At 38.0% G+C, this 12825-nt stretch overlaps 1 protein-coding gene across 4 annotated transcripts in view; it reads left to right on the forward strand.

The window, feature by feature from the left end:
- The window catches only part of BLTP1 (bridge-like lipid transfer protein family member 1), a 215994-nt gene that overhangs the window by 73397 nt on the left and 129772 nt on the right, over window positions 1–12825 (forward strand). For all 4 annotated transcript variants that reach the window (XM_065903724.1, XM_065903726.1, XM_065903727.1 and 1 more), the window contains exons 21-22: window positions 9438–9665; window positions 10458–10595. In XM_065903724.1, coding sequence (XP_065759796.1) covers window positions 9438–9665; window positions 10458–10595 — 366 coding nt within the window. The remainder of the gene's footprint in view (window positions 1–9437; window positions 9666–10457; window positions 10596–12825) is intronic.

A 12825-nucleotide genomic window follows, 5' to 3' on the forward strand; every position in this document is an offset into this window, starting at 1 on the left:
TATGAATCAGCCATAGAGTTACACGAATTCCCCATCCCGGTCTCCCATCCCACCTCCCTCTCCACCCAATTCCTCTGGATCTTCCCAGCCCAACAGGCCCGAGCACTTGACTCATGCCTCCCACCTGGGCTGGTGGTCTGTTTCACCACAGATAATATACATGCTGTTCTTTCGAAACATCCCACCCTCACCTTCTCCCACAGAGTTCAAAAGTCTGTTCTGTACTTCTGCGTCTCTTCTTCTGCCCTGCATATAGGGCCATCGTTACCATCTTTCTAAATTCCGTATATATGTGTTAGTATACTGTAATGTTCTTTATCTTTCTGGCTTAGCTCACTCTGTATAATGGGCTCCAGTTTCATCCATCTCATTAGAACTGATTCAAATGAATTCTTTTTAATGGCTGAGTAATATTCCATGGTGTATATGTACCACAGCTTCCTTATCCATTCATCTGCTGATGGGCATCTAGGTTGCTTCCATGTCCTGGCTATTATAAACAGTGCTGCGATGAACATTGGGGTGCACGTGTCTCTTTCAGATCTGGATTCCTCAGTGTGTATGCCCAGAAGTGGTATTGCTGGGTCATATGGTAGTTCTATTTCCAGTTTTTTAAGAAATCTCCACACTGTTTTCCATAGTGGCTGTACTAGTTTGCATTCCCACCAACAGTGTAAGAGGGTTCCCTTTTCTCCACACCCTCTCCAGCATTTATTGCTTGTAGACTTTTGGATAGCAGCCATCCTGACTGACATGTAATGGTACCTCATTGTGGTTTTGATTTGCATTTCTCTAATAATGAGTGATGTTGAGCATCTTTTCATGTGTTTGTTAGCCATCTGTATGTCTTCTTTGGAGAAATGTCTGTTTAGTTCTTTGGCCCATTTTTTGATTGGGTCATTTATTTTTCTGGAATTGAGCTTCAGGAGTTGCTTGTATATTTTTGAGATTAATCCTTTGTCTGTTTCCCCTTTTGCTATTATTTTCTCCCAATCTGAGGGCTGTCTTTTCACCTTACTTATAGTTTCCTTTGTTGTGCAAAAGCTTTTAATTTTCATTAGGTCCCATTTGTTTATTTTTGCTTTTATTTCCAATATTCTGGGAGGTGGGTCATAGAAGATCTTGCTGTGATTTATGTCAGAGAGTGTTTTGCCTATGTCCTCCTCTAGGAGTTTTATAGTTTCTGGTCTTACATTTAGATCTTTAATCCATTTTGAGTTTATTTTTGTGTATGGTGTTAGAAAGTGTTCTAGTTTCATTCTTTTACAAGTGGTTGACCAGTTTTCCCAGCACCACTTGTTAAAGAGATTGTCTTTTTTCCATTGTATATCCTTGCCTCCTTTGTCACAGATAAGGTGTCCATAGGTTCGTGGATTTATCTCTGGGCTTTCTATTCTGTTCCATTGATCTATATTTCTGTCTTTGTGCCAGTACCATACTGTCTTGATGACTGTGGCTTTGTAGTAGAATCTGAAGTCAGGCAGGTTGATTCCTCCAGTTCCATTCTTTTTTCTCAAGATTACTTTGGCTATTCGAGGTTTTTTATATTTCCATACAAATTGTGAAATTATTTGTTCTAGTTCTGTGAAAAATACCGTTGGTAGCTTGATAGGGATTGCATTGAATCTATAGATTGCTTTGGGTAGAATAGCCATTTTGACAATATTGATTCTTCCAATCCATGAACACGGTATGTTTCTCCATCTGTTTGTGTCCTCTTTGATTTCTTTCATCAGTGTTTTAAAGTTTTCTGTGTATAGGTCTTTTGTTTCTTTAGGTAGATATACTCCTAAGTATTTTATTCTTTTTGTTGCAATGGTGAATGGTATTGTTTCCTTAATTTCTCTTTCTGTGTTTTCATTGTTAGTATATAGGAATGCAAGGGATTTCTGTGTGTTAATTTTATATCCTGCAACTTTACTATATTCATTGATTAGCTCTAGTAATTTTCTGGAAGAGTCTTTAGGGTTTTCTATGTAGAGGATGATGTCATCTGCAAACAGCGAGAGTTTCACTTCTTCTTTTCCTATCTGGATTCCTTTTACGTCTTTTTCTGCTCTGATTGCTGTGGCCAAAACTTCCAACACTATGTTGAATAGTAGTGGTGAGAGTGGGCATCCTTGTCTTGTTCCTGATTTCAGAGGAAATGCTTTCAATTTTTCACCATTGAGGGTGATGTTTGCTGTGGGTTTGTCATATATAGCTTTTATTATGTTGAGGTATGTTCCTTCTATTCCTGCTTTCTGGAGAGTTTTAATCATAAATGAGTGTTGAATTTTGTCAAAGGCTTTCTCTGCATCTATTGAGATAATCATATGGTTTTTATCTTCCAATTTGTTAATGTGGTGTATTACGTTGATTGACTTGCGGATATTAAAGAATCCTTGTATTCCTGGGATAAAGCCCACTTGGTCATGGTGTATGATTTTTTTAATATGTTGTTGGATTCTGTTTGCTAGAATTTTGTTAAGGATTTTTGCATCTATGTTCACCAGTGATATTGGCCTGTAGTTTTCTTTTTTTGTGGCATCTTTGTCTGGTTTTGGAATTAGGGTGATGGTGGCCTCATAGAATGAGTTTGGAAGTTTACCTTCTTCTGCAATTTTCTGGAAGAGTTTGAGTAAGATAGGTGTTAGCTCTTCTCTAAATTTTTGGTAGAATTCAGCTGTGAAGCCATCTGGTCCTGGGCTTTTGTTTGCTGGAAGATTTCTGATTACAGTTTCGATTTCCTTGCTTGTGATGGTTCTGTTAAGATCTTCTATTTCTTCCTGGTTCAGTTTTGGAAAGTTATACTTTTCTAAGAATTTGTCCATTTCATCCAAGTTGTCCATTTTATTGGCATAGAGCTGCTGGTAGTAGCCTCTTATGATCCTTTGGATTTCAGTGTTGTCTGTTGTGATCTCACCCTTTTCATTTCTTATTTTGTTAATTTGGTTCTTCTCTCTTTGTTTCTTAATGAGTCTTGCTAATGGTTTGTCAATTTTGTTTATTTTTTCAAAAAACCAGCAAAAGCTTTGTTGATTTTTGCTATGGTCTCTTTAGTTTCTTTTGCATTTATTTCTGCCCTAATTTTTAAGATTTCTTTTCTTCTGCTAACCCTGGGGTTCTTCATTTCTTCCTTCTCTAATTGCTTTAGGTGTAGAGTTAGGTTATTTATTTGGCTTTTTTCTTGTTTCTTGATGTAAGCCTGTAATGCTATGAACCTTCCCCTTAGCACTGCTTTTACAGTGTCCCATAGGTTTTGGGTTGTTGTGCTTTCATTTTCATTCGTTTCTATACATGTTTTGATTTCTTTTTTGATTTCTTCTATGATTTGTTGGTTATTCAGAAGCGTGTTATTTAGCCTCCATATGTTTGAATTTTTAACAATTTTTTTCCTGTAATTGAGATCTAATCTTACTGCACTGTGGTCAGAAAAGATAACTGGAATGATTTCAATTTTTTTGAATTTTCCAAGACCCGATTTATGGCCCAGGATGTGATCTATTCTGGAGAAGGTTCCGTGTGCACTTGATAAAAAGGTGAAGTTGATTGTTTTGGGGTGAAATGTCCTATAGATGTCAACTAGGTCTAGCTGGTCCATTGTATCATTTAAGGTTTGTGTTTCCTTATTGATTTTCTGTTTAGTTGATCTATCCATAGTTGTGAGTGGGGTATTAAAGTCTCCCACTATTATTGTGTTACTATTAATTTCCTCTTTCATACTCGTTAGTGTTTGCCGTACATATTGCGGTGCTCCTATGTTGGCTGCATATATATTTATAATTGTTATATCTTCTTCTTGGATTGATCCTTTGATCATTATGTAATGTCCTTCTTTGTCTCTTTTCACATCCTTTATTTGAAAGTCTATTTTATCTGATATGAGTATTGCGACTCCTGCTTTCTTTTGGTCTCCATTTGCGTGAAATATTTTTTTCCAGCCCTTCACTTTTAGTCTGTATGTGTCTCTGGTTTTGAGGTGGGTCTCTTGTAGACAGCATATATAGGGGTCTTGTTTTTGTATCCATTCAGCCAATCTTTGTCTTTTGGTTGGGGCATTCAACCCATTTACATTTAAGGTAATTATTGATAGGTGTGGACCCGTTGCCATTTACTTTGTTGTTTTGGGTTCACGTTTATTCAACCTTTCTGCATTTCCTGTCTAGAGAGATCCTTTAGCATTTGTTGAAGAGCTGGTTTGGTGGTGCTGAATTCTCTCAGCTTTTGCTTGTCTGTAAAGCTTTTGAATTCTCCTTCATATCTGAATGAGATCCTTGCTGGGTACAGTAATCTAGGTTGTAGGTTATTCTCTTTCATTACTTTCATTATGTCCTGCATTCCCTTCTGGCCTGGAGGGTTTCTATTGATAGATCAGCTGTTATCCTTATGGGAATCCCTTTGTGTGTTATTTGTTGTTTCTCCCTTGCTGCTTTTAGTATTTGTTCTTTGTGTTTGATCTTTGTTAATTTGATTAATATGTGTCTTGGAGTGTTTCGCCTTGGGTTTATCCTGTTTGGGACTCTCTGGGTTTCTTGGACTTGGGTGGCTATTTCCTTCCCCATTTTAGGGAAGTTTTCAGCTATTATCTCCTCGAGTATTTACTCATGGCCTTTCTTTTTGTCTTCTTCTTCTGGGACTCCTATGATTCGAATATTGGGGCATTTCACATTGTCCCAGAGGTCCCTGAGGTTGTCCTCATTTCTTTTGATCCTTTTTTCTTTTTTCCTCTCTGCTTCATTTATTTCCACCATTCTATCTTCTACCTCACTTATCCTATCTTCTGTCTCCGTTATTCTACTCTTGGTTCCCTCCAAAGTGTTTTTGATCTCATTCATTACATTATTCATTTTTAATTGACTCTCTTTTATTTCTTCTAGGTCTTTATTAAACATTTCTTGCATCTTTTCAATCTTTGTCTCCAGGCTATTTATCTGTAGCTCCATTTTGCTTTCAAGATTTTGGATCATTTTTATTATCATTATTCTAAATTCTTTTTCAGGTAGATTCCCTATCTCCTCCTCTTTTGTTTGACTTGGTGGACTTTTTTCATGTTCCTTTACCTGTTGGGTATTTCTTTGCCTTTTCATCTTGTTTAGATTGCTGTGTCTGGAATGGGCTTTCTGTATTCTGGAGGTCTGTGGTTCCTTTTTATTGTGGAGGTTTTACCCAGTGGGTGGGGTTAGATGATTGGCTTGTCAAGGTTTCCTGATTAGCGAAGCTTGCGTCAGTGTTCTGGTGCGTGAATCTTGATTTCTTCTCTTTGGAGAGCAATGGAGTGCCCAGTAGTGAGTTTTGAGATGGGTCTATGTGTTAGGTGTGACCTTGGGTAGTCTGTATGTTGAAGTTCAGGGCTGTGTTCCTGCGTTGCTGGAGAATTTGCGTGGTATGTCTTGCTCTAAAATTTATTGGCTCTTGGGTGGTGGTTGGTTTCAGTGTAGGTTTGGAGGCTTTTGGATGGTCTCTTATTACTTAAAGATCCATGTAGTCAGGAGTTTTCTGGTGTTCTCAGGTTTTGGGCTTAAGTCTCCTGCCTCTGGATTTCAGTTTTATTCTTCCTGTAGTCTCAGGACTTCTCCAACTATACAGCACTGATAATAAAACTTCTAGCTAGGTTAATGGTGAAAAGTTTCTCCCCCGTTAGGGACACCCAGAGAGGTTCACAGAGTTACATGAGGAAGGAGAGAGGGAGGAGGGAGATAGAGATGACCAGGAGGAGAAAAAGGGGGACTCAAGAGGAGAGAGACAGATCTATGAAGTTGTCTGATCCCAGAGTGTTCTCCGTAGCCCAGACACCCACAAAGATTAACAGAATTGGATTGGGAGGAGAAGGGGAAAGGAGAAATAGAGGTGTTCTGAGGTAGAAAACAGAGAGTCAAGATTGGGAGAGAATAATCAACACACTCCTGAATAAAAATGAGAGCTGAATGTTGGATTCTTAAATGTTCACAATTTATATCATATACTGAAAAACAAAAATTAAAAATCTAGAGTAGAGGTTAGACTCTTAAAAATACTATATTAAAAACAAAAACCAAAACATAAAAAAATTTTAGAAATATATATGAAGTTTGGTTTAAAAATAGGGCTTCTCTTCTTCTTTTTTTTTTTTTTTTCCCCTGTAAGGTTATAGTGTATTGAAAATGAAAATTAAGGAGTAGTAAGAGGAGTACTAGATGACTTTAAAAGAAATGAGAAAAAGAAAAATAGAAAATAGAAGAGAAGAAGAAAAAAGAAAAGGAAAAACAAGAAAAAGAAAAAAAAAATTGTTTTACCTAATAAAAAAAATCGTAAAAATCTTATGAAAATGAAAGTTAAGGAGTATGGGGGAGTAGTAAGGAATTTTAAAGGAAAATAAAAGAGAAATAAGAAAAAAAAATTTTTTTTTTCTTACTTAAAAAAAAAAAGAAAAAAATACATCTAGGAGTTTCTCTGGAGCTGTTTCGGTCAGTGTGGGTTTGGCTCAGTTTCAGATATCTCCTCGTTCCAGCTTATACTTCTCGATATCTATAGGCCCTTCCGGTGAAGTCGGTGTTTTCTTCAGGGATTTTAATCTGTTGCACCGGTCCCTTCTGAAGCGGTTCCCTTTGTTTATTTGGCTTCTGTTGCCGGTTTCTTCCGCGCCTAATTTCCGCCCTGACACAGGTGGGCGGAGGTGGATTCTTATTCAGGTAGCTAGTTCCATTGCGCTCCGGGGTGGGGCTGGCTCTGCAGGGAGGGGCTGGCGCTATTTTCTCCGTCTGGGCTGCTCAGGCTCCAGGCGGTTCCCGCCCTCGGGTGATTCACAAAAGCGCGGAACACAAAGCTGCGCCTGCGGTTTGTCCCCACGCCACCCGAGTGGCTCAGGCAGCCAGGCGCTTGTCGGGCGCTCTCTCCCCGGGTGCAGCGCGTCTTCTGTCCTGCGGGATCCCAGCCTCAGTTTCCACCCGCGCCAGTCGGGTGCGTGCGCCTTCTGCCCTCCGCGTCCCCAGCCCCAATCCCCGTCCGCACTGGCCGGGCGCGTGTACCGTGTCTAGCCACGACCCTCCCGGCGGATGTCGACCATCCAGAATCCCCGGAGGTCTTTGATTAGAAGGCGCAGGCCCGTTTGCAGTGTGGCAGGGGATGCGGTCCTTGGGGCAGAGCCTGCCCCTTCCCCTCCCCGCTGCCTCCTGCCTCTGGCGGGGCTGGGCCGGTCCGCAGCCTGCGAGCTCTTCTCAGGACTTTCTCGGTCCCTTTGTTCTGCGAACGGCCGGCAGTGTGTTCGGGCCGGTTAATTTTCTCTCTCTTTTGCTGTCCCACAGTTCAAGCTGGGAACTCACAAAAGCTCCCTCCGATTGTCCTCAGGGCACTCAGGCCCGGACCCTGCCCCAAGCAATGCCGCCCGCTCCTCTCCGTTCCGCCCCCACTTGCTGGTTGCGGATGCGGGCGTCTCGGGTACTTTTCTGCTGGGAGTTGCTTTTAGGCTCGTAATCTGTGGGTTTTATTTATTCTATCCCTCCCAGTCAGATTCAAACTCTGAGATTCAAACACTTCCCCCAGGCCCGCCACTGCGGGGGTTTCCCGGTGTCTGGAAACGTCCTCTATTAAGACCCTTCCCGGGAAGGATCTCCGTCCTTAGCTCTTTTGACTCACTTTTTATCTTTTATATTTTGTCCTACCTCCTTTCGAAGACAATGGGCTGCTTTTCTGGGCGCCTGATGACCTCAGCTAGCGATCAGAAGTTGTTTTGTGAAGTTTGCTCTGTGTTCAGTTATTCCTTTGATGAATTTCTAGGAGAGAAAGTGGTCTCCCCGTCCTACTCCTCCGCCATCTTGGCTCCTCCCTCTCTCAAATTATGCTTTTAAAAAGACCCCAGCAAAACATCGCTAATTTTTCTTGATTTACTTTTTTTTATATGTAACTTCTCTAAGCCATCCAGATTTTCACTTTTCACTGATATTTTATCAGTGATTTGAGCAGTTATCCAGCATCATATTTAGCTACTTCATGAAGTTTTTCACTTTTTCAGGATTTTGCAAATTCACTTTGCTTTAGATTTTCATTGTACTCTTGGATATCTATTATATCTGATAATCAAAGAGAGATGAATTGACCAAATTTTACCAATCATGAGCAGTAGAGTTAGTTGTGGCACAGGTGTTTGTGTGAATCTGACTTTATCAGTGCTTACTTATTTGCTTCCTTTTGTAATTTCACAATTGCAGAGGTTTGGATATTGAAGGCTTAACTAACAAGGAATCCTTTAATGTATAGTAACAGGAAAAATTAAATCTGGAAAAGGTCTGGGATGATCAAGGTTGGCCTGGGATGGACACTCAAGGTTGATTAACAAAGGCTCTCTAAAAGAAGTGCTAACTAAATAAATTTTGAAATTTTTAAAGGTCTCAATATTTGATATCCTATATTTATTAAAAACTGCCATAGAGTGTCAGATGATGCAATTTAAGGTAAAAGATGCAAGGGAAAATGTATTTATTATTTTTGGAAACCTGTGGTTTCTGTTTGCCTTTTTTTTCCCCTAAGGTTTTAGAGATTCTTGAAGGAATAAAGGAGTAATTCTTCAGATTCAAAGGGAGGAAACACACACACACACAGATTTCTTTTCTCTCATGACCATTTTGTGGCCTAAAATATTCTACAAATATTTCTCTCAGTATCTTATTTTTTTGGCATTACATGTGAATATCTATAAAGGATCTAAAATTGAAGAGGCTGAATTTTATTTTAATTTAAATATAAGTAATGATTTAGTTACCAGGTGTAGGTGGTTGTATTGATACAAATCAGTTTTGAATACTACTAGAGAAGTATTAACTGTTTTTGCATTACCACATGTATATTGAACCTCCGTTGTTTTAACTAAAAAATTCCATAGTAGTACATAAACAAAAATAAGAACAAAGAGCATAGAGAAACAAAGATATGCCTTTACTTTAAATTTCTTTGTAAATTCTGTTCCTATGTTAGTAGTTTATCATGTTTTGATGCAGACTCTGATAACAGATTTTATAACAACTCTTTATTCGTGTCAAACATTAAATATTAGTACTCAAACATTCATCATGTTAATTCAGAACTTGTATGAAATATCTACTGAAATAAATTAAAATTTTTTGTTTTGACACATTTTATAAAATAATTTATAATCCAGTGAACTCTCTGCTTCCATTTATTAAGAATAGATAACACATAGTTGTTTTTTGTTTTTGCCTTAGTGTTGTGCTGACTTGGAGTTGTTACCTATCTTAAATGTCTCTATTACTTTTTTTTCTCTTTAGTTTTAACTTATGTTTTATTTAGTATCAGTGTTAGAACTTGAAATCTTTTTGGATGTTTTATCTTGTTTTCATTTTAGGAAATAGACTAATACTCTAAAATAGGATAAGGAAATGCTTAGTTTACAAATTTCAGGCTCTAAGGTGAAACTTTATTGTTATATATCTCTTTTGATAGCAATTTATTCTTAATATTTATAGGAAAACTACTTTGGGGAAGATGACATGTACATGGATTTTGAAGAGGTTATTTCAAGTCCCGTTCTGTCCCTGTCAACATCATCCAGTTCTGGATGGACTGCTGTTGGGATGGAAAATGACAAAAAAGAAAATGAAAGTTCAGCAAAGTCAATTCATCCACTTACCTTGCGTCCTTGGGATATTACTGTACTTGTTAATTTGTACAAAGTTCATGGACGTCTTCCTGTTGTGAGTGTTTGCATATCAAAACAATTGTCTATTATGAAATCTACCTAGCATAGGAAGTGATGTAGTGTGTGCACATACTTACATGAAATAATTCAGATTCAAAACTGTTCTATTTTTATCCTTTTGTCTTTATAAAGCTAGTGTATTATTTTCTTCATGATCACTTGATTGTTGACAATTTTCCTATTTTTCTTCTTTCACTTTAGCTCCTCCTTTGCTGTTCTGTATAACTTTAGAATATTTTGCCATGTTGTTGAATTGCTAGATTTACAGTTAGCCTGATGGATATTGTAGGACTTTACACTTAGTCTTTTATCTCTGACTCTAGACCACTTTGGGACCTTTTGGTGGAACTATACAAAATCATGATTCAGCCTTGACCCTGGAGGCTGAATTGTGTCACGGGTTCAGATTCTCCATAGTATCCTGGTTTACTCTAAAGATGACCCTTAGGCCTGTTGGGGCTGACTTGAAATGAGATTATATTGCCCAAAGAACCCGTGGCCATTGGAGTCAGTCCAGATGGGGAGAGAGTGGCCCCTGGAGCATTGTGCTGCATATTGGGTCCATATTATGTTCCTAGGGTCTCACAGGAGAGAAATCAGCTCTGGTGCTTAGTTAACCTAAGGTCTTTTTCTGGGATACAGAATAGTTATTTTTGTCAGTAAGCACCATTCTTCCTTTAGAAAAAAATCAAAATTTTTTAATTGTATAAGTGTAATTTTTATTTTTCTGTACTTCCTTGGTCTTTAATTTTTCTATATATTGATTGTGGTTTTTGCTTGACTTTAGCATGGAACAACTGATGGTCCTGAGTGCCCTACAGCTTTTTTGGAAAGACTATGTTTTGAGATGAAAAAAGGATTTAGGGAGACCATGCTGCAACTTGTCCTGTCACCCCTGAATGTGTTTGTCAGTGATAACTATCAGGTAATGTGAAAGTGAGTTGTGGTAGATACTCAGAAATTTATTGTTACTATTTATGGGGTGAAAACAATGTGTTAACTTCTGTGCATGGACTGTATAGCTTTTTAAATTAGGAGCCTTCAGTTTAACTGTACTAAGCAGTTTTGTATTATGTGAATTGTTTCAAGAATTTTAGCTTTTCTTTTTTTCCACTGCTGTTCCTTATTTATGTGATCCCAAACAATTATATATCTATTGTTTTTAGAAATTGTAAGAAATGCTTTCTGACTTTCTCATATGTTTATGAAAGGGTAAAACTAATTGTATAGAATGTTGGTAGATTCTGTTGAAAATCACAACCTAAGTGGTAATATTATATGTTAATCACTCAGTCATGCCTGACTCTTTGCGACACCATAGACTGTAGCCCACCAGGCTCCTCTGTCCATGGGATTTCCTAGGCAAGGATACTGGAGTGGGTTGCCATTTCCTTCTCCAGGAGATCTTCCCCAAGCCAGGTATCAAACCCAGGTCTCCTGCATTGCAGGCAGATTCTTTACCATCTGAGCCACGAAAGGAGGTCCAAGTGTTAGTGTTAATCAGTATCATAAACTATAAATGTTGGTGGTGGACGGGGAGTCCTAGCATGCTGCAGTCCATGGGGTCACAAAAAGTTGGACACAACTGAGTGACTGAACCATAAATCTTGAAAACTCACGTATCTACATGAACACTGATTAATACTTTTCATCCAACATACTTACAAGGTCCTTTGCTAATACCTTCAAGATATCCCTAAGGCTCTTTTGGAAGAGAACTGGTGACATTCATCAAATGGGAATATTTTACATTCCTGGGTACATTGTCACTTTATTATTCTTTTTTTAATGCCAATGACTTTTTTTGGCATCTACCCCTTCTTTAAGTCTCTTTCCTACTTTTAGTCAAGTGGTGTGCTTTAGAGCTGTGATGGATTTTGATGTAAGACAAAGTAAAATTATAGACAGGATGATGAATCATCAACAAATGATAACTCACCATGGATTCTGTGAAGTAACTGACCATCTTATATAAAAGAGCCTACCCCTTTGCACTCTTCTGCTGTAGTGGACTTCCCTGGCGGCTCAGCTGGTAAAGAAGCCGCCTGTAATGTGGGATACCTGGATTCGATAAAACTGTATTATTTTAGTGTAGTAGCTAAAAGTTAACACTTAATGTATACTAATGTTTTCCACAGAACATGTTTCTTTTTTAAAAACCTTTTATTTCAAGAAATTATAGATTTATGGGAGGTTACAGAGATAGTACAGAGTTTCTCTGTTTCCTCCATGTTGACCTTATACATAATTATGGTAAAAAAAAAAACCCAGGAGATTGACATTTGTACAATATGTATGCATAGTTCTGTGACATTTCATCATGGGTAGATTTGTGTAACTGCCACCAAAATTAGCGTGCAGAACTAGTCTGTCGTCACAAAGCTCTCACTTGTGTAATACTTTCATTTTAACTTGTCATGTGAAACCTTAAAAATAACTCTGGTCCTTCTTTCTGTAATTAATGGGTCATTAGGATTGGTTTTGTTTTGTTTTGTTTTTGAGAGGCAAATGTATAGAGAAGAAACCAATCTCTGTTTTTCAAATCTCTTGAGGAAATTAATAAAGGTAATAGGGAAATATCTTCTCAGAAAGGCTGATTTCTGAGACTCTCAGGAGAGTAGCTCTGATTTTTTGAGTAACTGATGATACTTCAACTTTTGTTAATCACTGCATTCTCAAAAGTCTTTGCTGGTTATAAAAAATATTTTATTGAGTTTATTATGAGCATCCATATTACCCCTAATTGCACAATTATTGGCATACTTGTACAGAGACAAAAGTGTAAAGTGTGATTTATATGGTGATAAGAAGAGGAATTCATGGTGTAGAGATATCAAGACAGTAATAGAAGTATTGATACGACTGACATTTTGTTTCCCAGATGGCAAACACTTTATATATAGTTCATGCCGAAGACAAGTATAGTCTATACATATTCTCTAGGAATTTGCTTATCTACTTAATTTGCTTGCATTTTGTAGTGCTAGCATTTCTAAGAAATATTTTTTTCTTTTGTCTCTATACTAATACTCTCTCATGATAGGAAGCTTCACACTATGACTACCCTCAAGACTCAATTCTGGGTCACTCATCTGTAGCTCCTTATTTCAGGTAGCATTTGTCTTAGTGCACAGCTTCAAGGCTAAGGATCTAAT

The sequence above is a fragment of the Muntiacus reevesi genome, chromosome 13, assembly GCF_963930625.1.
Source record: "Muntiacus reevesi chromosome 13, mMunRee1.1, whole genome shotgun sequence".
In the NCBI taxonomy this organism is placed as follows: Eukaryota; Metazoa; Chordata; class Mammalia; order Artiodactyla; family Cervidae; genus Muntiacus; species Muntiacus reevesi.